Source organism: Musa acuminata, chromosome BXJ2-9, assembly GCF_036884655.1.
Source record: "Musa acuminata AAA Group cultivar baxijiao chromosome BXJ2-9, Cavendish_Baxijiao_AAA, whole genome shotgun sequence".
In the NCBI taxonomy this organism is placed as follows: Eukaryota; Viridiplantae; Streptophyta; class Magnoliopsida; order Zingiberales; family Musaceae; genus Musa; species Musa acuminata.
Genome location: NC_088346.1, coordinates 1190172 through 1210914, shown reverse-complemented (window position 1 = coordinate 1210914; position 20743 = coordinate 1190172). Strand labels below are relative to the sequence as shown.

Here is a 20743-nt window from a genome sequence, read left to right as displayed (position 1 = left end):
TTTATCGACGGAAAAAATTGTATTTGTTGTCAATAGAATAAAAATATAATTTTATTATCTCTTAAATTATTAATTTATATAAACTTTTTTTCTCTTTCCTGCTTGCCCCGTCGCACCGCTCATCCATTAATATGTCCACTATTACCTGTAACTCCTCCTTCCCAAAGTCCATCTCTCAACGCTATATCATGTTAACATACAAACTATCGCTTTCCGACGAGAACGCATGAGCCAAGATCCTCAACACCCCCGTCAAAGGGCTCGTCGTTGCTATGATTACTATTATAAAACCCCATTCTGACATCCGTTACTTCGTACTTCGTTGACTCCACGAACCGCACATCCTCCTCTCAGATGAGATGAGAAGTTTATATAAAATTATATATTTATCCTTTTCATTCGTGTCTTTTCGCACCTGACAACACATGTGATTTTTTTATCATCAAAATTAACAATGTAAGAAAAATTAAGATTAAAGATTTTATTTTGATAAGTGTAGGGATCAATATTAGTCTTTAAAGTATAAAGATCAAGATATTAATTATTAATTATTAAGATTAATTATTCACACACCAACTTAAATATATATTGACGTTATTACAAATTCTAATACATTTATTACTTTCCAATTCCGTTAGATTAAATTCCAACCATTGCTGCCGCCATCAAATATCAACATTACCTCCGTTATCATCACGCTTCCTTTCCAAGTTCGATATCAACATCACGGCCGTCTAAGCTTGCAAATGCCGGTATCTTATCTTCCAACAGTGGCTAAGAAGGGATGTTGACCGTGAAGAACCGTGAGGTACAAAGAACGAAGAATAAAGAACAAGACAATACTAATTATATTTATATATATATATAATTGATAATTTTGTTTAAATATATGTATATATTTAATATTTGTATTAAATATATGGCTGAGGTTCGATCTTGAAGGTACATATCGAGGCCTATGCCAGGATGGATGAGGTGGCTCGAGCAAGCAGTCGAGGTGGTAGGTAGACTCTCGACGCGCTATTAGTTCACAATGGCTCTACGGGAGGAAATTCGGGGTCGTCTCGAGGTACGACTTGTATATTGAATGAAGTTTAGGATTATCACAGGGGGTGCCTTGGTCTTATCCAAAAATACTTAGCGTCACTCTGAGGTACTCCTTAGATGCGCTTGGGCCCTGTACGAGCGATCGACATCGAGGGGATATCCCGACCTGACCCTTTCGACGCTCAAGGTAATAATGTAGGTGGAGAGGGTTTAGTAGAGCTAAGAAGAATTGAGATAGAGTCTGCTTGCCCCTATTTGGCTTGGGGGCTTGGGTTTTATACTTGAGCAATTGGTGGCGTGAGGCCAACAATGGGTTAGGATGTCCCTCACCCTATCAGAAGATCATTAATGATGGTAGCTGACGAGTGCATTCTCTGAATAATGGCATCATAGTAGGACGCTCATGATGATATGATTTGTCAGTACTTTTGGCCTCCCTGGAATAGATAGGGGATGACTCTTATGTCGTTCATCCGAAAGATAGGGCTGAGGAACTTGCACCATGTCGCTTAGCTACAATGGGTGCGCACAGACCTTCCCTCAGTTGCAGTTGAGGTGGCATGGGATGAGTCTGTAACACTTTTATTTTTCCTATCAAAAACGGTACATGATATTTACCTAAGCAATTGGACGAGGCCTGACTATATATTTTATCAGCTCAACACGATCATCAGATCTTATATTATGAGGATCAGCATGTGGTGCCACGAAGGTCAACTCGACCTTAAACGTCGATTGGCTATCCTTAGTAAATCAGTATCTCATGCCCACGCTATCCGATGATTCAATGTGCAACTTTATAATTCAATGATGCATAACCATTCCTTGAGTTAATTATCATCTCACTCGATTACCCAACATATTATAAAAAAGTTTCCTATTACTATCGTTCATAGAATTGAACGTTGGACCTATGTTGAATCCGAGTGCCATACATGTCGGACAACTATAAAAATAATTTATTAGTCTCAAAATAAAAGTTTTGGATTCAAATCCTTATATATAATGTTTATAATATCAAATGATATGTATTAATATTAATATATAAAGTTTTGAGACAATATATAAAAGTTTTGGATGAACTAAATAATATGGAGTACATCGTTAACTAATCCTCATCCAACACATAAGCATTACATGATGTTTAGGGTGAAAGGAGAAAAAAGAAGATCACTCTCCACCCATCATCTACCCACATGGGGAATGTTCCAAGATAAGTGATTATGAGTTGCTCTCTCATTTATCATCCATGCGGATAAGAGACCAATGAGAGGTTGTTGGAGGTAGTTAGAGACTACCTCTCTCACATAATATTTTATGAAATATTTAACTAATTTATGATCAAGTATAAAAACTCACCTTTAATATAATAAAAGAAAATTATATTTTTTAAACTACTCGTATATATACTTATTTATATATTTTGATTTACTAATTTAGGTATCAGATGGGTCGAACCAGAAAACCTCTTCCGATTTTCGTCTTCATGAATATGGTACCTCAACAGATTAGCATTTCCACTTCGAATACACTCAAATTCGGACCATATAAATCTCATAAACTATGGAAATCGGTATTTGAAACCTTAGACTCGGGTTTTGCCCAAATAAAGTTGGGAGTGAGTTAGCTCTTAGTTACGCATTTGGGTGCGCGTCAGATAAGGGTGGTGGGTGCCTTCGGGCTTAGGGAGGGAAAGGTAGTTGGGTTGGACGTTATTCTCACGCCTTGGGGAAAGGTAGCTCTCTTAATTTAGCCCTTTATTTTGCTCTCCCCAATCCAACCACCCCGCCGTCGGTGCCTGTCGCCTCACCCAAACCTAAACCCATGTCGTAATCCCCATAATACCCCCGTCTTTCCCATTTTCTTCCCAAAACGCCTCTCGTTCTTGCTGGGTTTCCGAGTCTGCCCCCTCCTGCTTTTGCCCTCCGTTGGATTCAACTCTTCTTTGATGCGATTTGTCCTCCGGATTTTTTCCAAAAAGAAAATTTATATTAAAGTTTAATTAAAATAATGAAAGCCTTCCAAAAATTATTTTTTTTCATATTCAAGACAAATTGTAATCGTTTACTATTTTTTATTATTTGGAATTAGTGAAAGGTTATTCCGTTTGCATCAACCATCTTTATATTTATACTTGAAGAACAAAACTAAATTATATTTCTCATAAAAGATAAAATTTTTAAAATTAAAATTTATAGAGACATCAAATAGTGAGGATTTGCTCTTAATTTAAAAATATATCGTCCGATTAGTACTCTAAGATTTTGCTTTCGTCTAAACTAAATATGATCGATCAAAATGAATCAACTTCTTTAAAAATAATTTTAGATAATTATCAAAATTAAATTATTTTTAAAGTAAGACCTCGATATAATTCTTTCTAGACTTTTATTTCTAAAAAATAATTTAAATGAGACTTCCAACATTGTTATGGTAATTTTGAGAAATGTAAAATTAATTTATTTTTATAATTAAGATGAAAACATATTTCCTGGATTTTTATTTTTTAGAAATAAAAAAAGTGAATTTTATGCACTGAACCAACCATGGAAAAACTTGTTTTGGTAATTTCACCGATACTTCGAACGATGGGGTTAAACACCAAAATGATTAAGGATACGGCGGTAATTTCACCGAGTAATAGAAGGAGACACACACAGCATACGTTCCCCATCCCTTCAATGCCTTCACAAGGGAGACGAAACCAAACAGAGATCGAAGTCGAAGACGAAGAATAAGAAGAAAGGTGGTGGATGCGGGCCGAGCCTCCCTCTCCGCCACCTTTTCTAGGTCTCTCCCTCGATCCCGCCGCCGCGTCGTGATATCTTCCGGCCTCGACGCCGTGGACGGCATCAACCGGTACGAAGCCATCGTCCTCCCTTTCTTGGACTCCGATGTTTGTTTTCATGTCTGTACATGGTGAGTCGACGGGTTGGATTTCGGGTTCCGTTCTTGATGGGTTGGCGGCCACCTTGGCTCATGGTTTTGCGCCATCGGGGCTCGTGGGGCGTAAGGTGGTGGATGGAGGCTGGCGAATCGGATTGCGGAGGAAGTCTATGGGCATCTGGTTAGAGGTGGTGGGTGGCAACTTGGATGGTGACTTGGGATGTTTTTCTGGAAATCCAAGTGACTGATGTATTCAGAAAGTATTAATTTGTGACTTGTGTGCTGAGGAAGTTTGTATTGTGAGGAAAAGGACTCCTTCACGGGTTAATTGTGGATTTTGTTGGTCGTTACCCTGATAAATTTCTGTTAGGGGCGTTTACCGTTAATCTTGCTCGGATGGATGATGGTAATGCCATTCGTTGACTAGTACTTGTTCTGTAATGCGAGTTAGAATGATATTTGACTCAAGAGTTCAGGTGTCAACAGGATGCGAACATCCTTGTGGTGGGCAAATCAGTTTCAAAGAGCTCGTTTATCTGTTACCTTGATGTCTTTTCCTTAGTTCAATTTTTTTATTATTTTTCTGCTTAATTTGAACCTTGCAACTGAATAGTACCTTCATAGTCCTTTTTTTTTCGATTAGCTGATGATAGTATGAGCAGCCAAGCCAACATTGATTCGCTTTGGACTGCCCTCTGAATGTACAACTTCCTAGTGCTGTCTCCATGCACATTGGTCTTCCAAAGACTGTATCATCCACAACCTGTTTCTGGCTACTGATAACTTCTGAGATTTTATGGGAAACTTATTTGCACTTATCCACCTATTCACCGAAGTCCCCATTTGATCTCCTTGATTGCATCTAAAACCTAGGCTTGATAGTTACAATAATGTACTAGGTGTATTTGAATGAGGAATGATTCAACAGTTTACTCCTCAAATTGATTTAAGTAAAATAATTCTGAATAAGGCTCGTTAAGAGTTGTTTACATAATTGATTGTCACTCCTATTTTTCAAATCATCTTTGTTTCCATTTGGTACATACCATTCATCATAGAGTGATGCACGTTACACCAAATTACTTGCCCCATACTTTAGCTCCAGTGTCAATTTTTCCTTCAAATTCAATTTGTTGCTAAATGCCTTGTATCAAGAATTTTAATTTCGTGGCACGGCGGTATCTTGCTATGCTTCTGGTTGATAGCCTTGACATGCTTTGATGGTGGCCCATATCAATTGGTCTGAGAATATATGACTTGAGCTTTCTGTTGTTGTTCTAGTCAAATCCTGGAATTTTCTCGATATCAATCAACAGAATTGTGACACATGGTAGAGTTAGCTCTTTACAAAAAGATGCAAGGCTTCACTCCAAAAGTCTTTTTCCTTTAGCTTGATTGAGTTTCAGCCCCCATAGAACCCAACATCTTTCTAGAGAAAAATCCCAGGAAACATCCCAAGAATTACGACAGATATTCGTGTACTTTTCATTTAAAATGGAGTATAGTTTGAACCTGAACTCAGAGCCTTCAAGACTGACGAAACTTACCATAGCGGAGTTCTTATTGACAATTCCTTGATCACATCTCTTATTGACAGATCTCCAAAACCTCTTATCCTCTAGAATATGGATCTTGTGGTGCTCAGAACTGAGACTTTGTCCTGGACAGTGGCAAGCTAGTTTGGAACCCAATTCTATTAATCTTTGATGGAAAGGAGATCAAAGATGGAGTTCAATGATGACAGGTGTCTTTTGGTTGGATGACAACTTACTCAGCTGGTTAGTAAGTCTGATTCAATGTGGTTGGGGTCAGTAAGAGTTTGACAACTAGATAGATGTTAAAGTTGCTCCTTAGTTTAGCGGAATTGAATTTAAGCAACTATGCTTCATCGAAAACTGAGAAACTTTATCGGATAGACCTTCATGATAGTTAGTCTAATATATGACTACTTTCCAGTCTATTAGTTAGGTAGGCCTTCTTAGCTGAAACTATTTCTACATCAGTACTCATGCGATCTCTGTGCTGTAAATTTCATTATTCATTTATTGTGCATTGTTATAGTGTTTAACAAGTATTTTATTTCGTATTAATTATTTTTTCCATTGTTAGCAGTGATCGGTCATGGTTAGCTTAAGGAGAAGAAGATATTTGGGGCTCTGTTCTGGTAATACTTTCTGTTTGATGTGAAAAGTTTTCATTGCATGGATGACGCAAAGGAACTTTTCCCCTTTAGGTTCCATAATTTGGAATTGATGAGTTTCTGTCGGTTGGACCTTGATTTTTAGCTGTTTTTCATTCATGATATCCTTAATTTCTGTTTGTGGTGAAAGATATCTGTCCTATTTGATCCACTTGCATTTTGGATTTTCTGATCTTTTTTGAGAAACTGATATTTTATTTTATGATCTTTTAAGCTTCTAATTGTTGTGACTGGAAAACAGTCATATTGGTTAATGAGGGAAGTTTTGTTATCTTAAGTAATAATTGAAGACTTAAAACATAGTCAACTACATTTTTAATGGACATGGTTGGATTTTTATTTTATGTTCTCAGCATTCTTGCTTTGGATTATCTGCTAGTGGAACTATTTCATTTTGATAATTGAATGAGCTTTAGCATGTATTGAGCTTGTCATTTTAGTGAAAAGCTCGAAGATGATATTGCAGGAAAAAGTTCCTTCCCTGTTGTGCTTCCTAAGCTGATTGAAAATGGAAATGCTGTGGATAATTCTAATCAACATGTCAAGCCAGTCAGTGTGCATCCCATGCCTTCAACTGAGTCAAGCCTTCAAAAGCTGGTATAGATCGAACTTATAATCCTGGGTTTTATTTTTCACTTTTTCCAGTATATCTCTGCTTAATGTTCTGCATGAAACATTCGTGTTGTCATTTGTACATGTATGATGGCTTAATCTGACCACTGACTGAAAGGTTATACATTCTTAAGCTATTTTCTTAGACATATAAGACAAATTAAGCTCTGCTTTCATGATGTGAATTTCCTTTATGACCATGCTTTACCAATTAGCATCAAATATGTTGCATGTTTTTTTTATATACTTTTTGAATCATATTGAAGATTACTTATTTTCCTTTTACATGTGAAAGTTGCAACATTATGGCATCGTGTTGTTATTTTCCTAGAGAAATTTATTTTCAAAAAATAGTTTTCTTTTATTTTAGTAATATACTTAACGACGATCTCATGATTACTTAACCTGTACGAACTCTTTGGTGATTTTTCAGCTCCTTAGTTGTTTAGGACTGATGTTACCTTGACTGAAGTTATTTTGTAAGAGAACGTTGAAGGCCCATTTTTGACATAAGTTGACGAAATTTGAAACTTGACATAAAGATTCCTAAAATATGCAGTTCTTTTACATTATAAGCCTTATAGTAGTAACTTTCAAAGTTTCTGCTTGTAGGCATCTTAATTATAGTTTGCATTAACAATTGCAAACTCTTACTATGTTTAATTTGACATCTGTTATGTAGAAATATTATCACAAACACAAATATAAAGAGTAAATAAATACGAGAATATGGAAGATGCTATTCTAGATGAACGTGAGGCAATATGATCCAACAATTTTATGAAATTTACTAGTACTCATAGCCTTTAAGGTCGAAGATTAATGTATCTTACCAAATTTTGTTGTAGAGTGGCTGGCAAGTTGGACAGTTGTATGATGCCTAATCTCTTGAGAGAGTTAACTAGTTCATTGGAGGAGAGGGGGCCTAACTCTCCAAGGCAGGAAACCTAAAGGACAAACACAGAAGGGCATTACAGTTTCCTTCGGTGGCTCTCCATGAATGTGCAAATTAGGTAGGCAAGTTGTTTTTTTGGAAATTAGGTCAGCAAATTGATGTAGATCAAGTTCCTTGATACCGATGTAATGTAGGACAAGCGCATGAAAGGGCTTTGTAGAATGAAGAAAATATTTGAGAATGGGAAAGAAACAGAGAGAGGAGCGAAAGATAGTCACAGATTCACTCTTCTTCCTAGGCATAATAACCAGTGTCCTGCCCTCACATAAGATATGCTTCATGCATGGATGATGACATCAAACCATGTCATTTTCAAACCATTTGGTCTACTTTCATAGGCCCTTAAGCACGAGAAGAAAAGGAAAACTAAAGAAGAGAATGGTAACTAAAGAAGCTTTACAGCTCTTCCTATCTGACTTTGATTGTGTGTTTGATGAGCAGTTATGAAATGTATAACATAGCTGATAGCTCTACTTGCAACTAATATTTATCAGAGTTTGTTTTATTTTATGGATCATGAAAGAATAATCAATTAAAAATTTACATGCATATAGACAAAAGAACTTTTCCAAGATGTCTTGATAAATGATGCTTTGGATACGACTCATGTCTTGTTAACCATAATTTACAACAACAACAATAAATTTGTAAAGTCCCAACTATTTGGGGTAGGCTATCGGATCTTTTGTTGTCATTGAGTTCTATAAAAAAATTCATATTCTTAGTTAAATTAAACGTATTTGATTTCTTATTTTTAGTTTCCAATAATTAGGTCTCCATTTGGCTTTTCTCATACCGTTAATATTAATAGTTTACTTCTGGTCTCCTTAGCACATTTCTGTACCATTTTAAATTGGTCTTCCTCGTTAAATCCTCTATTGAAACTACACATTTATTCAGAATAAAAATATGTTTTTTTCTATGTTTTCAAATAACTTTAGACATCCACCTCAGCATTTTCATTAAGCCGACCTATAAAGCATCGTTGGACTAACAATGACCTTATAGGATTTTTATACTTGATGATCACACAATTTTTACTTTATAAATAATATCTTAATCTATCTCTTCATCTTAATTGATTCAAGATACCTAACACATGAAAAGATTGCCCTTTCTAGAATACCTATCTCATACATTGTTGCTAGCAAATGCCACTATTTTTTGTTTTACTGTTCAAAGGCCAGCTATCATTATCAAACTAACAGCCACAGGTTGAAGTGGTTTGCTGCAACTACAAAATCTCCACCAGATGTATGTTATATATATGTCCTTATTTCAGATCATAAATCCAAATATTGTCAACGAAAAGCTAAGGACAATTTTATGGAAAAGATACATTTTCTTGGTGTTGTCTTTTGTTTAGTACTGTAGTTCTCATTGGAGTAACTTATTGTCTTAGCTTGCTATGAGCCTATGACATATGCTGCTTATTCCATTCACAAAGTCATGCTTGTGTGGTTGCGAATACAAGGATCAATGAATTATGCCAGAAAATGTATGTGTTTTTTAATTTGTTTTTGCAATGAAACATGCTGGAGAACGTATGGACTTCCAAAAGGATGGTTATTTGGTTTTGATTTGCTTCCCAAGTTGGTGCATTATGCCCCATGAATTTTTCACTTACTACCATAGTTAAATTTTAACTGGGTACCTTTTTTTCCTTTAAAAATGTGAACATTTTTCTACATCAAATACTTTAGAGTAAAGTTGGTCTTTAAAAGGTGGCCTAGGTAAAAAGTGGTTGTTCTACTGATTGATGTGCTTTCTTAGTTTCTTCAAACCAATAGGCCTTTTGCTGGTATTCACATGGTTCAACTTCAGTAGCTTATTACTGTCAAATCTTTTTCTCGAGAGCTACTATAATTTTATTAACTTTTTTCTGTCAAATACTTTGCTGAATTTCTCCATGCATATCATGTTGTTTCACAGGTAAAAGAACCTATATGTCCTGGATCCTCGAGTACATTTGGCTTAAGCACGACAAAGGAGGAGCCAAACAATAATTTTCCTGGTTTGTTATAAGTATACAATTGATGTTGTGGGAATTGAAACCTTTATATATTGATATCATTGAATCTGGGACATTCTTGAGCATAAATTTTCTTGCATAATGGTGAATTTGTTTTAAATTTTTTGCTTGAAAGACAAAATAAGTGACCAACAGTCAGAAACATTTGATTAGACAAATAATATACTTTTCAGTTGAAATGCAATCTAATTCATTTAACTAATTTATCCTAAATTCTTGTTGTCTGAAGCATGACTGATTTTTTGTTACTTTCATGTACAAGAAGAAAATTTCAAATTGTTTCTTTTACAAAACAATTTTATATAAGAAATTTTCAAATTTTAAATTCCATTTTATTTCTTAGGCAGAAGTTTCCATGTGCTGTTATTAATGGGGATTGGATGCTTAAAAGAATGAGAAAAAATGATTTCTTGTAGAAACAAATTAGAAGAGAAAGCACAAATTTTTTTTGTATTTCAGATTTAATAAACTTGCCATACCTGCTGAAACAATCAAACAAAAATATAAAAAGTTGAGAGCTTCTTTCTGATAGCATGAATATATCAAACTCTTGTAAAAGGTGTGTATATATATATATATATATATATATATAAAAGGGATCAAATCCCTTGACGTGTGGGAAAACCGTCCTAGAGACTAAAATTCCAACCATTTAGTTGGTGCATGATAATTTTTTTGTTTCAAGCTATTCTTATGAGTGTTCATCTAAGTTATATGCCATCTCATTGCTTCCATTTGCAGGCAAGCGCAGAAAACGACATAGGAGAAAGCACTATGAAGATCAGGAACCATGCATTATGACAGGTGTCTATTTCAAAAATATGAAATGGCAAGCAGCAATAAAAGTTGACAAGAAACAAATTCACTTAGGGACCGTTGGATCTCAGGAAGAAGCTGCTCGATTGTATGACAGGTATTAGGCTATTAGATTCGGTTACCTGATATTGTAGTTCTGTTGCTGAGGAAGAAACTCTTAACTCAAATTTAAATCATGAGCCCTGGGGCGTTGCATTTTGTGAACTTGGTTTGATACTTGTTTTTTTTTATATGAATATATATTTAAATACTTTTGGGATACTTAAGGACAATTTATGATTAACTGTAGGAAGGACTTTGTTCTCGTGGATGGCTGTCCCCTTTTGATGTTGGACGTGATACATATTGTGTACTGAGCATCAAAATGATTGTTCATTTAATTAACGTGAATATCTTCTCCTTTCGTCACAAGTATTATTGATACTTTTAATATATATATATATATATATAGTTAAAATTTCTTCCTTGATGAGTTATTGATGCTCATTAGTTACTTGTTATAGGATGTATAGGACACATCCTCATAACCTCTAATTCTTTGAATAATATCGTGTTTTGGTGTACATAAAATATAAATCGTTGGCATTAATTTGACTGTTGTATATATGCCATATCTTATTAAGCATTTTTAAGACCTGTGGTATTGGCATCCATATCATCTTTTACCATTATCCCATATTGCTATTCATAATTTATAGGTGATATACATCTCACAGATGCAGCTTGTACAAATTATTTCAATTGAATTTTCTCTACTGATTATGATCGACTCTATTTGAAATGACTTAATTGTTTGGATAGAAAAGTATTCACAATATCTCATGCCTAGATATTGATTGCATGGCCATAAGAGTTACTGTATTTTTCTAGGTAGGACTCGATTGTTTCCTGCTTATTCTTTTTCTCAAGTATTCATCTTTACCTGCAGAGCAGCTTTTATGTGTGGGAGAGAACCAAATTTTGAGCTCTCAGAGGAGGAGAAACAAGAGCTAAGACAGTACAACTGGGATGAGTTCTTGGAAAAGACGCGCAGTGCAATCAATGACAAAAGTAAAAATGAAGCTATTTTCTATTGATTGTATCCCATGCTTAACTAAGAATCATACAGAGCTAGTGATGGTTGGTTTTTTTTACAGAGCACCAGCGAAAGCTTACTGTAGGGAGGCGAAAGAAGTCAGAGACTCACATGCCAAATAGCAACTGGGAACACGAGGGAGGCACCCCTGTTTCATCCATGTCAGATGACGATGAAGATGTTGATGCCAATACATGTGTCCTGTAAATATTGAGATCCAAGGAATCCAAAATGCAAGCTCTCATACTTTTAATATTGAGGCTATTTAATGCGTATGTATATATATAGGATTATAGCTTAGTTTTATTTCTTAATAATTTTCTTTGCATAAAGGCCCTTATTTTTCTTGGCAAGGGAAGTTGCCAATTTCTGGTCGATGTAAGGTGCTATTGTTTACCTTTAATTAACATAAACAGCTTCTCGCCTGCTGTTTCCCTCAGAAGTTAATCTCAAGTTTATTGACTATCTTACTGCCTTCATTAAGTGTAAGCAGATTGTCAGAACATGGGATGTATGCTCATAAATTGGATCTTTAAAGATAAGTAGCTTGAATTGGCTTGTCTTATTTGCACAGACTTTGTTCATTTGTGACTTGTGTTCATCTATCGATTGTTTCATTATTCGTTTGTTTTTCTTTAGCTTTTTTTTTTTTTACAGATTTTAAAGAAAAAGATGAGCTTAAAGTTGTCAGATTTGCATGATTCAACCAAGCAGTGTCGGATATGCTGCAGTATTAGGCTGAGACAGCACTGTAAGTTCTATTCTGAATCAGCTTTTGCTGCAGAATTAGTCCCATAAAGTAGTATTATTGGCTTACATTATTAATAAATTGCTGATGCTGAAGATTGTTATATAATAATTTAGTTTATATTGGTCATTTAGAGTCGGTGATCAATCCAATTGGCTCTTATAAAAATTCTTATCTGTTCCTTGCTCGTTATAGGGTGGTAGGTCTTACTAGTTGACTTAGTTCTTAACACCTTAGTGTGTGGAGTTGCAAGAAAGTCAACTCCACGAGGATCAAATCTGAAGCGAGTCTTATTTATAATGAACCCGAATCGGAAAAACTCGGATTGATGTGGCATATTACAAACTCGACTGTAAGAGACTATGAAGAAATCAATGTCATATTGCAAACTTCTCTAAAATGTCATATCAATATCTTCTTCCTCTTTAAGTAAAATGAGTCAAACCCCTCTGTTCAAGACTCCGCCTTCGTTTAATGCATGCAATCAACGCTTCACACAACTACGCCACTTGAGCCACATCTATCCATACATGTAGCTTTCGGAACGAGGCAAGGGCGGCGGTCGCACTGTCGCCGTATTGCTGCGGCACGCACATTGAATCGTGACCGTCCACGTCATCGCGAACAAGGAGGTATCCATCAGACGGCTGTGGACAGCCGGCCACATGGCATAAATAACGCTGGTATGATCATCTCCGAACAAACCTAATATCGGATCTTTCTATCTCGGCGGAGGACGGGAGAAGGGATCGCCTCTTCTCCCGCTCCTCTCGTCAAAGGGGGTTTCTCGGAACCGATCGGAGAAATCCCTGCCAAAGTGGAAGGATCGCAGATCAAAGGAGGCATCTCAGAAAGCCAGTGCTCTTGTGTTCCGATGGGTTCTCGGCTCGCTATGATGCCCATATTGGTTTCTTTCTCTCTCTAGCTTTCATCTCGAATGATTTCTTTTCCTTCTTCTTTTTTTTTTAAACTCTTTTTATTGTTTTAGAACGAGCATTTTGTTCTTTTTTATCGTCATGCAAAGTTTTCCTTTCGAAAATTATTAAGGGTTTTATGTAGATAAGAAAATTTTGTCTTTGTGGGAATCAATTTTCATCTTCTGATAGTGAAAATGGAAATCATTATGCCTATTATTAAATATGAACATCCAATTAAGACCCGATACTAAAGAAAAAACAATATTTCCATGAGTAGTAGTATTTTGTTTGTATTCATTTCAAATTATGTCCTCTCTCTAACCCTATTAGAAATTTGATGAGTCAAAATGGAGAAGAGACCCAGCGGACGATGAAGGCTGATTTGACACTGAATGTTCATTTGACCGTATCAACTTTACAGATTTCTAGGTTGGGAACTGGTGTTGCCATGATGGTTTCATTCATTTGGAATTGGACTTGAAATGATGCGACGGTGAAATCTGCAGCACCGCTTGAAGTTTTGTCCTTTCATATTATTCATACAGAAATGACAGCTTAGTAGCGGGAAAATTGAGTCCATGTCTCCCTTCAAATAAGATCTGGATTGTCATAACGAAACTTAATTCCAATGAATGCAGCAAAGCTTTCCAAAGTCACAATCATCTTTAAAAGCATGGAGAGATAGGAGTTCGGCTGTCTCTATGGAGGTACTTGTAATAATTTAATCTTATATCGGGAACAATAAGACTTAGATTAGTTTAAGCTTAAATTAGTCTATGGAAGTTTGATGGATACTATCATCAAAGATATTGTTCTTAAATAAAGTCGAAGACTGAACAAAATGTTCACCTATAAATAGACGAAGCCTGCATTCCCAGTAGACAGCAACAGCATATTCCTAATCTTGACCGGTTCATAAATCTGGGCTACAATGTGGCTTGTGGCCAGTCCATATCACAAGCTACTAACCTCACATGCATCGCATGTGCACATTTATTTCTTCTCTTTCTAGGAGTAAAGAACCTCATGAGTACCTTGTGAGCTAGCCCATTCAATTCTCTTAGCAACCCCACTTCCAGCAGACTTCCTGACAAGCTGCTGCCTTCTATACCTATATGCTGAAAGCAATGTCATGAAATCAGATTCTTCCAGTTGTGCAAAAATCTAACAATTCTAAGCCTAAATTTCCCATTTTTCATACAAAAACTCTTCTTAGGCTAAGAACAACCTATTTAATATAGACCACAAGGCTCCACCCTGAGGTATCGAACCTACAAGCTGTGTCATGGACATGAATGACATTATGTTTGCTACCCTGCATGTATCACTTCTTGATTTATCCTAGAAAACAATAAGGAAATGTTAGGTAAGTGCTCATAATCAAGAGCAAAAACAATTTTGTCAGGAGTGAAAGCATTCTTCTCAATTAATAGGAGCATCATATAACTTATATTTCATTCGAACACAACGAGCACACAAACTTAGACTCAGAGGAAATGCCAAACTAACGACTGTGCAATGGATCTGGTAAAAAGTAAGGATTGTGCTCAGAACTTACAGAGTAGCCACCCAAAATTTATCATAAGCCCAACAGAAACAAAGAATCATTGGGATGCCACGCACACAACATAGTTTAGAATGGACCTATGTGGTCAGCAGCCATTGGTAGTGAGGATCTTGGTGATGCCTTGCCACACTGTTCGCTTGTATTGTTAAAAGGAAGCCACCTACTCATCCTTTTTGTTTCTTGATCTTGATGGCGATGGAGCGTGAATTCGCTGATTTATATCGTTCAAAGTCAAGTGCCCTTGAACTTGACATGGTCTTACGAGCGTAAAAGGATAGGCGACAGAGGTAGTCAACTTTGTTGGATAAACAAAGGTTGGTTTATCATCCTTCTTGTCTCTTGATCTCGATGATGGTGGAGCATGAATTCGCTGATTTATATCGTTCAAAGTCAAGTGCCCTTGAAGTTGACATGGTTTTATGAGGGTAAAAGGATAGGCAACAAACGTAGTCAACTTTGTTGGAGAATTGATGCAGGATTCTGTACCTGAAAGAACAGTAAGGAAATTTATTATAATGGCAGGGATGATCAAGCACAGAAAGAAAAACCTAGTGATTGAACACAAACCGAGTTCGTTAAGCAACACGTACCTTTGGAAATCTTAGGAGTAGCAGCATTAGGCATTTCCAGCATGCGATTAGTCGTTGTATCGGGTTCCATATTGCAGAAATCTAGAGAGAACAAAGGAGCAGTTGAAAGTATTACCAAGTAATTTCTGTCTATATATGTTGATAACAGCATTTGATTTCTGAAACATGGTATCCATTTTGTTGATTGTTAAAAACATATCGCAAAAAAAGATCACATCAGCAAAACTCACAGGTTCTACACTGACCTGAAACATTTCCTTGGGCAATGGATTTGGCATGATCATTTTTGCTGGAAGATCTGTCATGAAATACAACCTCAGGTTATGGACTGAAAAAGGACAAAGCAGCAAAAACATCAAGCATAGAAAGAACAGACATTTCACTAGAGCTGCAGTACATCTCACTATCATTGAAGTACTCCAACCACTCATCCGATGACTGATCCAAGACTTCATTGCTAAACAGAAGCACATCATCTGAGATATATTTCTTAATGAGAATGACTAGGAACATATCCGCATCGGGTAAAGCTGAAATCCAAGGTAGACAAAAAGAGAAACCTGAACTGCAGATGGGATTATACTGTGAATCCTTTGGGCAACCATCGTCCACCATTGAATCCTCCTGAAACTCAATTGCAACCCAAGGAAGTAGATCCTTTAGTATGATCAGAACAAATTTCCAAGAACTAAAGTAATTAATATTGTTGAATTAATGACCTTAGAAATTGGCACTGGAGCCGACAGCTGCTCGTTGTCAGCTGTGGTACCATCGGCATCAGAAGTAAACTGTAAAATCCGACGCCTTTTGCCTCGGGATGCTTCTTGTCCTTCCTCCACAACCTTCTTTGCCTTATCTGATATCACCTTTCTATCGTCAAAATAGGACATTGAAACAGTCTGAGGGACAAGCAGAAGTAGTGTACCTGATGTATGCATGACATCAACGCCTAGATCTCTGCAATCTTTAATCGGAGTTTGATCTCCCAGCGTAGACAGCAAACTCTCGTCTTTTTGGTTATTATCACCCCACAGGCATTGGGGTAAACCTATGATTGTGAATTCCAGATCTCATAAGCACGAATATCAAACTTTTTTCCCCGAAAAGAATTCTGGAATAATAAAGATGACAACAAACCAAGCTGGGAGTCTCTCGCAAGGCAAAACCCTTCTTCTTGCCATCCCCACATATCACTGCGGCACATTCCGCACATAATTGGCAGAAAATAAGCATCTCTAATCCTTGGAATCATAATTCAAGAGGAAAAGCAAGAAAAATATAAAGAAGAATCATGCAGTTCACATCCGAAGCGGATAGATGGGGTATCGGGTAAAACCTCAGAATCAAACCCAATAGGTGCCACTTTTGAAAATTCAAACTTGGAACGACAAATAGTCAAACGAGAAGCCGATTGAAATATGATACCTTTCCCCAATCAAGATAGGCATCGGGCAGAAATGTCCTCGCTGAACTAGCGAAAACATGAAGAGAACACTAAGATCAAGATCAAAGGCATGCGGATCGAATTAAAATCGGAAAAAATCCCAAAAAAAGAGAGAAGAAAACAGATGATGGGGAACAATTCTAGTCAGCCACGAGTCATTCTGATGATTCTTCCCCCTTCAACATGACATCCAACACCGAATAATCCGAAAAATTACAGTAACGGAACTGACATGTTACTACTGCTGACGCTGTAGCCACTGCTGCTCTGGAAATCCATACCCCCACGGAAGAGAGGTCAGAGGACACGAAGCTAAAGCGCAGAGAGCCGTTAAGCAGGGGAGAGGAAAGCAGTCGCCTCGCGAGCTTTTAAGCGGCCGCCCCAAAATCCAAGGGAAGAGAATAAAGAACGGGTCAGTGGTGAAGGTAAGCGAGTTGCTATTTATAGCGGTCGATCAGTTAATCAACGGCTAAGATTTACTAAATTATATTCTTCAAATAAAAAAAATTCACTATGGTAATCACTTACACGACAATATCTGCAATGATACAACTAAATTATTTCTGGATATATATATATATATGTATATATATACATATATATGTATATATATACATATATATGTATATATATACATATATATGTATATATATACATATATATGTATATATATACATATATATGTATATATATACATATGTTCATGAATCAAGTTATGAGGGAGACCCAATTGGATGAGTCTTGAGGCTTAACATTGTACTTGGATTAGTTTTGGATATGTATCTCTATTATGTTCCTCATGTGCAATTTTTAGATAATTTTATTTATATTATATTATTAAATAGATTATAAGTGGCTTATCAAACTTAAGCTAAACTCGGTATGGCAAGTCTAATATTGTAAGATCGAGTAGATAGATCCGATGATAGAATCTTAAGTCTTAATATATGGTTATGATATAGTTGGACCCAATATCATTCGCTAGAGGTTTGTCATGTCAATTTTTTTTAATAATTCTTTTGTAATGAATGATCATAAATATTATAATATTTTTTAGATATATAAACCTATATTTGAGAATAAACAAAAAATATTTATATTGAAATATTTTAAAATCTTTATTGTTTCATCATAATTTAAAGCTGATGATCGTAGATAAAAGAGATTCCAGTTGATTGATCACACTGCTTTTCAATAACATTATAGTATTTTGGTTCAATGAACTAGCATATTGTAAGTCTATAAAAGCATTGTAACTAAGTAATGCATCATCTTTTTTGTTGACATTATTTACATATATATATATATATAATATTAAGTGAGAGAAAAGCTTAGGATCTATAGTCCTTTGTCTTGAAATTATCAAAATATTTTAAATTTCCATTCATAGCAACTCTCAAAGAAATTACTTTATAAAACTTGAAATAGACTTGATAATTGAGGCTTGCCATTATTTGAACTAGTTGAAGCTCATATATGGTGTTTTGCACTGTTTTAATAAGCAAAAAAGTCCATTTAGGAATATCATAACGAGATAATGTCTCTCATTTTTTTCACGATAAATTAATATAAATATTTTCATATATTGTAAAATATATAGACCTAATTTCAAGGCTAAGTGAAAAAAAAGGGACTTGTCATCTTTTATTTTAAATATATCAAAACCTTCTTGTTCCCTATCCAAAATAGAAACCTTCAAATAAATCATTTTATGAAATCTTGAAATATATAATTAAGGTCATAAATAAAGTTTTATGATAATTTAAATTAATTAATAATTAATTATAGTATTTTTGATAGAGTTATAAGGTTTTGGATAAGCTTAATCAAGAGAAATTGCTTGATGGGTCTATATAGTTTTATTTTTTATTCTAGCCCTTTGCAAACGATGACTTATTAGATGATACTATAAAGGCACAAAAGATGTGATAGAAAGTACACTATTAATTAATCATCATCCAACACATAACCACTAAGTGGTGTCAAGGGTGGAAGGAGAAGACATAGGTCGCCATCCACTCGCCTACCCATGTGGACAAGGGTCCAAGGCATATAGTTATAAGCTATATTTTGGATAAGAGGTAAAGGAGAGATTGTTGGAGGCGATTAAAGACTGCCTACCCATAAAATATTCTATGAAATATTTTGTCCATTTATTGTCTGGTATAAACCTCTCCCGACCTTGATTTTCATGTAGGTGGCACCTCGAGAGCTCAGAGTTTTTACCTCTAAGGCGCCTTGGACAACCATGCACATATGACTTCGGACCACGTCAAGCTAATCAGGACGTCAATAACTCCTTCCCTCAACATTTTTGGTATTAGAAGGATGACCCAATGTCATAAGAACAATCGCCCGTTGACCCTCTCAATGAATGCTCGAGCGAAGAGGTTTTGCCCCCAACCCATAATACTTTCACCTAAGAGGAGCAATAGTCGTCCTCTCCCCACATGGGTGCATCTGCCGCTACGTAGACACCAATGCAACACTAGCATCTAGTCAACGACCTAGGTCTCTTATTCCTAAGGATGATCCCAAGCTACCTACTCATTCCCGTCGAGGTGTTCTTAAACCTTACTTAGCAAGTGCAGACGCTAATAGGCATGATACAAGTCATTGAGGTGATACACCAACTTAGTTGTTGTCATCGGCTCTACCACGACCGACACTAGCACTCGCCGAGGTTCCCTAACCCAACATGGTGCCAACATCCCAAGAGTGCTTAAGACCCGTCGAACCATCAGTCGAGGGCGCACTTCAATCACCTATCGTGGAATTCAACGGACCATACTATCACTCTACCATGCTTGAATCTAAGGCCCAATTGACGGAGTCAACGGAGGATTCCTTATGGATCCAACTATTACAGATGGACTGACAATTGAAGGAGATGCAATAAGAGTTCTAACAATCAAAAGGGGAAATACTAGTCAATCCCCCATTGGGTCAGTTATCGTTCACTCAGAAAAATTCAAGAGGAACCAATTCCTATGAACTTTCGCCTCCTATCTTTGGAGGCGTTCAATGGCTGGGTTGACCCGATGGAGCACATTGCAGCTTTTAATGACCAAATGTCATTGTACTTCACTTTAGATTCCTTATTGTATCATACCTTCCTGACTACATCAAGAGGCCCAGCATGAGAATGTTATACTCGCCTAAAACTGCTTTCCATAAGTTCTTTTGCTCAACTCATGAAGGAGTTTGAACTTCACTTCCTTGGAAATATATGCTCGTGGCCATTAATGATAATGCTCCTTGGACTTAAGCAAGGGGAAGAAGAAATGCTCATAAACTTCGTCACTCAGTTCACTAACAAATTCATGACATGCTAGATACCTATCAGTTGCTCATAATATAGACCTTCATGATAGGGCTAAAGCTCTTTTCCTTCTTTTGGTTGTTGATAGAGAGACCACTAGCAATTGTAGTAGAGGCACTTCATAGGGCCAATTAATATGTCATCATCGAGGATATGGTCTCGGGAAGCGTGATGAGTCACACTAGAGAGTGAAGTAGGAGTGTCCATAATTAGCCTTGACCCCCCAAGGTCATCATGGCAAAGGAAAAACGAATGACCTGAGTTATCTCGCATAAGGTTTGAATTGACCCCCCTAAATATGACTAGAACTAAAGTTAAAAAAAGTAGAGGCTCTTAAAAGACCCTTATCCGATGAAGATCCCATTAACGAAAAAATATGAGTCCAAATATTATTAGTTCCATTGGGATTACGAGCATGACATAGAGGATTGTTTTGACTTGAAAGAACATATTGAAAAACTCATACATTGGAGAAAACTTAGGTGGTTCATTTAAAAGCACTGAGAACCCTCACCCCGACCTCAAGAATCGA

The 20743-nt window shown here is 36.3% G+C and overlaps 2 protein-coding genes and 1 long non-coding RNA gene across 8 annotated transcripts; 2 read left to right on the top strand and 1 right to left on the bottom strand.

Moving 5' to 3' along the window:
- The first annotated feature begins 3717 nt into the window (after positions 1–3717).
- Positions 3718–12088, top strand: LOC103996696 (ethylene-responsive transcription factor-like protein At4g13040). Of its 2 annotated transcripts, none has more exons than XM_009417661.3 (7): positions 3718–3906; positions 6046–6097; positions 6600–6730; positions 9633–9714; positions 10474–10645; positions 11477–11598; positions 11685–12088. In XM_009417661.3, exons 2-7 carry the CDS (start codon positions 6055–6057, stop codon positions 11828–11830), a joined length of 696 nt encoding a protein of 231 aa, XP_009415936.2. In that variant the 5' UTR covers positions 3718–3906; positions 6046–6054; the 3' UTR covers positions 11831–12088. The 2 variants fall into 2 exon arrangements, with proteins under 2 accessions (XP_009415936.2, XP_064981537.1); XM_065125465.1 differs by having other exon boundaries at positions 6588–6730.
- A 999-nt stretch (positions 12089–13087) lies between these two features.
- Positions 13088–13940, top strand: LOC135622304 (uncharacterized). 2 transcript variants are annotated; one of them, XR_010491027.1, is made up of 2 exons: positions 13088–13278; positions 13710–13940. It is a non-coding gene; the product is annotated as an uncharacterized LOC135622304 (long non-coding RNA). The 2 variants fall into 2 exon arrangements; XR_010491026.1 differs by having other exon boundaries at positions 13619–13940.
- A 774-nt stretch (positions 13941–14714) lies between these two features.
- On the bottom strand, positions 14715–17308 carry LOC103996695 (protein XRI1). Of its 4 annotated transcripts, none has more exons than XM_009417660.3 (9): positions 17122–17308; positions 16583–16638; positions 16371–16493; positions 16165–16301; positions 16006–16069; positions 15843–15921; positions 15691–15743; positions 15446–15526; positions 14715–15341 (listed from the first exon to the last, which is right to left on the bottom strand). In XM_009417660.3, the coding sequence occupies exons 1-9, from the start codon at positions 17166–17168 to the stop codon at positions 15016–15018; spliced, it is 966 nt and encodes a 321-aa protein (XP_009415935.2). In that variant the 5' UTR covers positions 17169–17308; the 3' UTR covers positions 14715–15015. The 4 variants fall into 4 exon arrangements, with proteins under 4 accessions (XP_009415935.2, XP_009415934.2, XP_064980111.1 ...); XM_009417659.3 differs by having other exon boundaries at positions 15822–15921; positions 17122–17306; XM_065124039.1 differs by having other exon boundaries at positions 15160–15341; positions 15822–15902.
- Positions 17309–20743: the final 3435 nt, after the last annotated feature.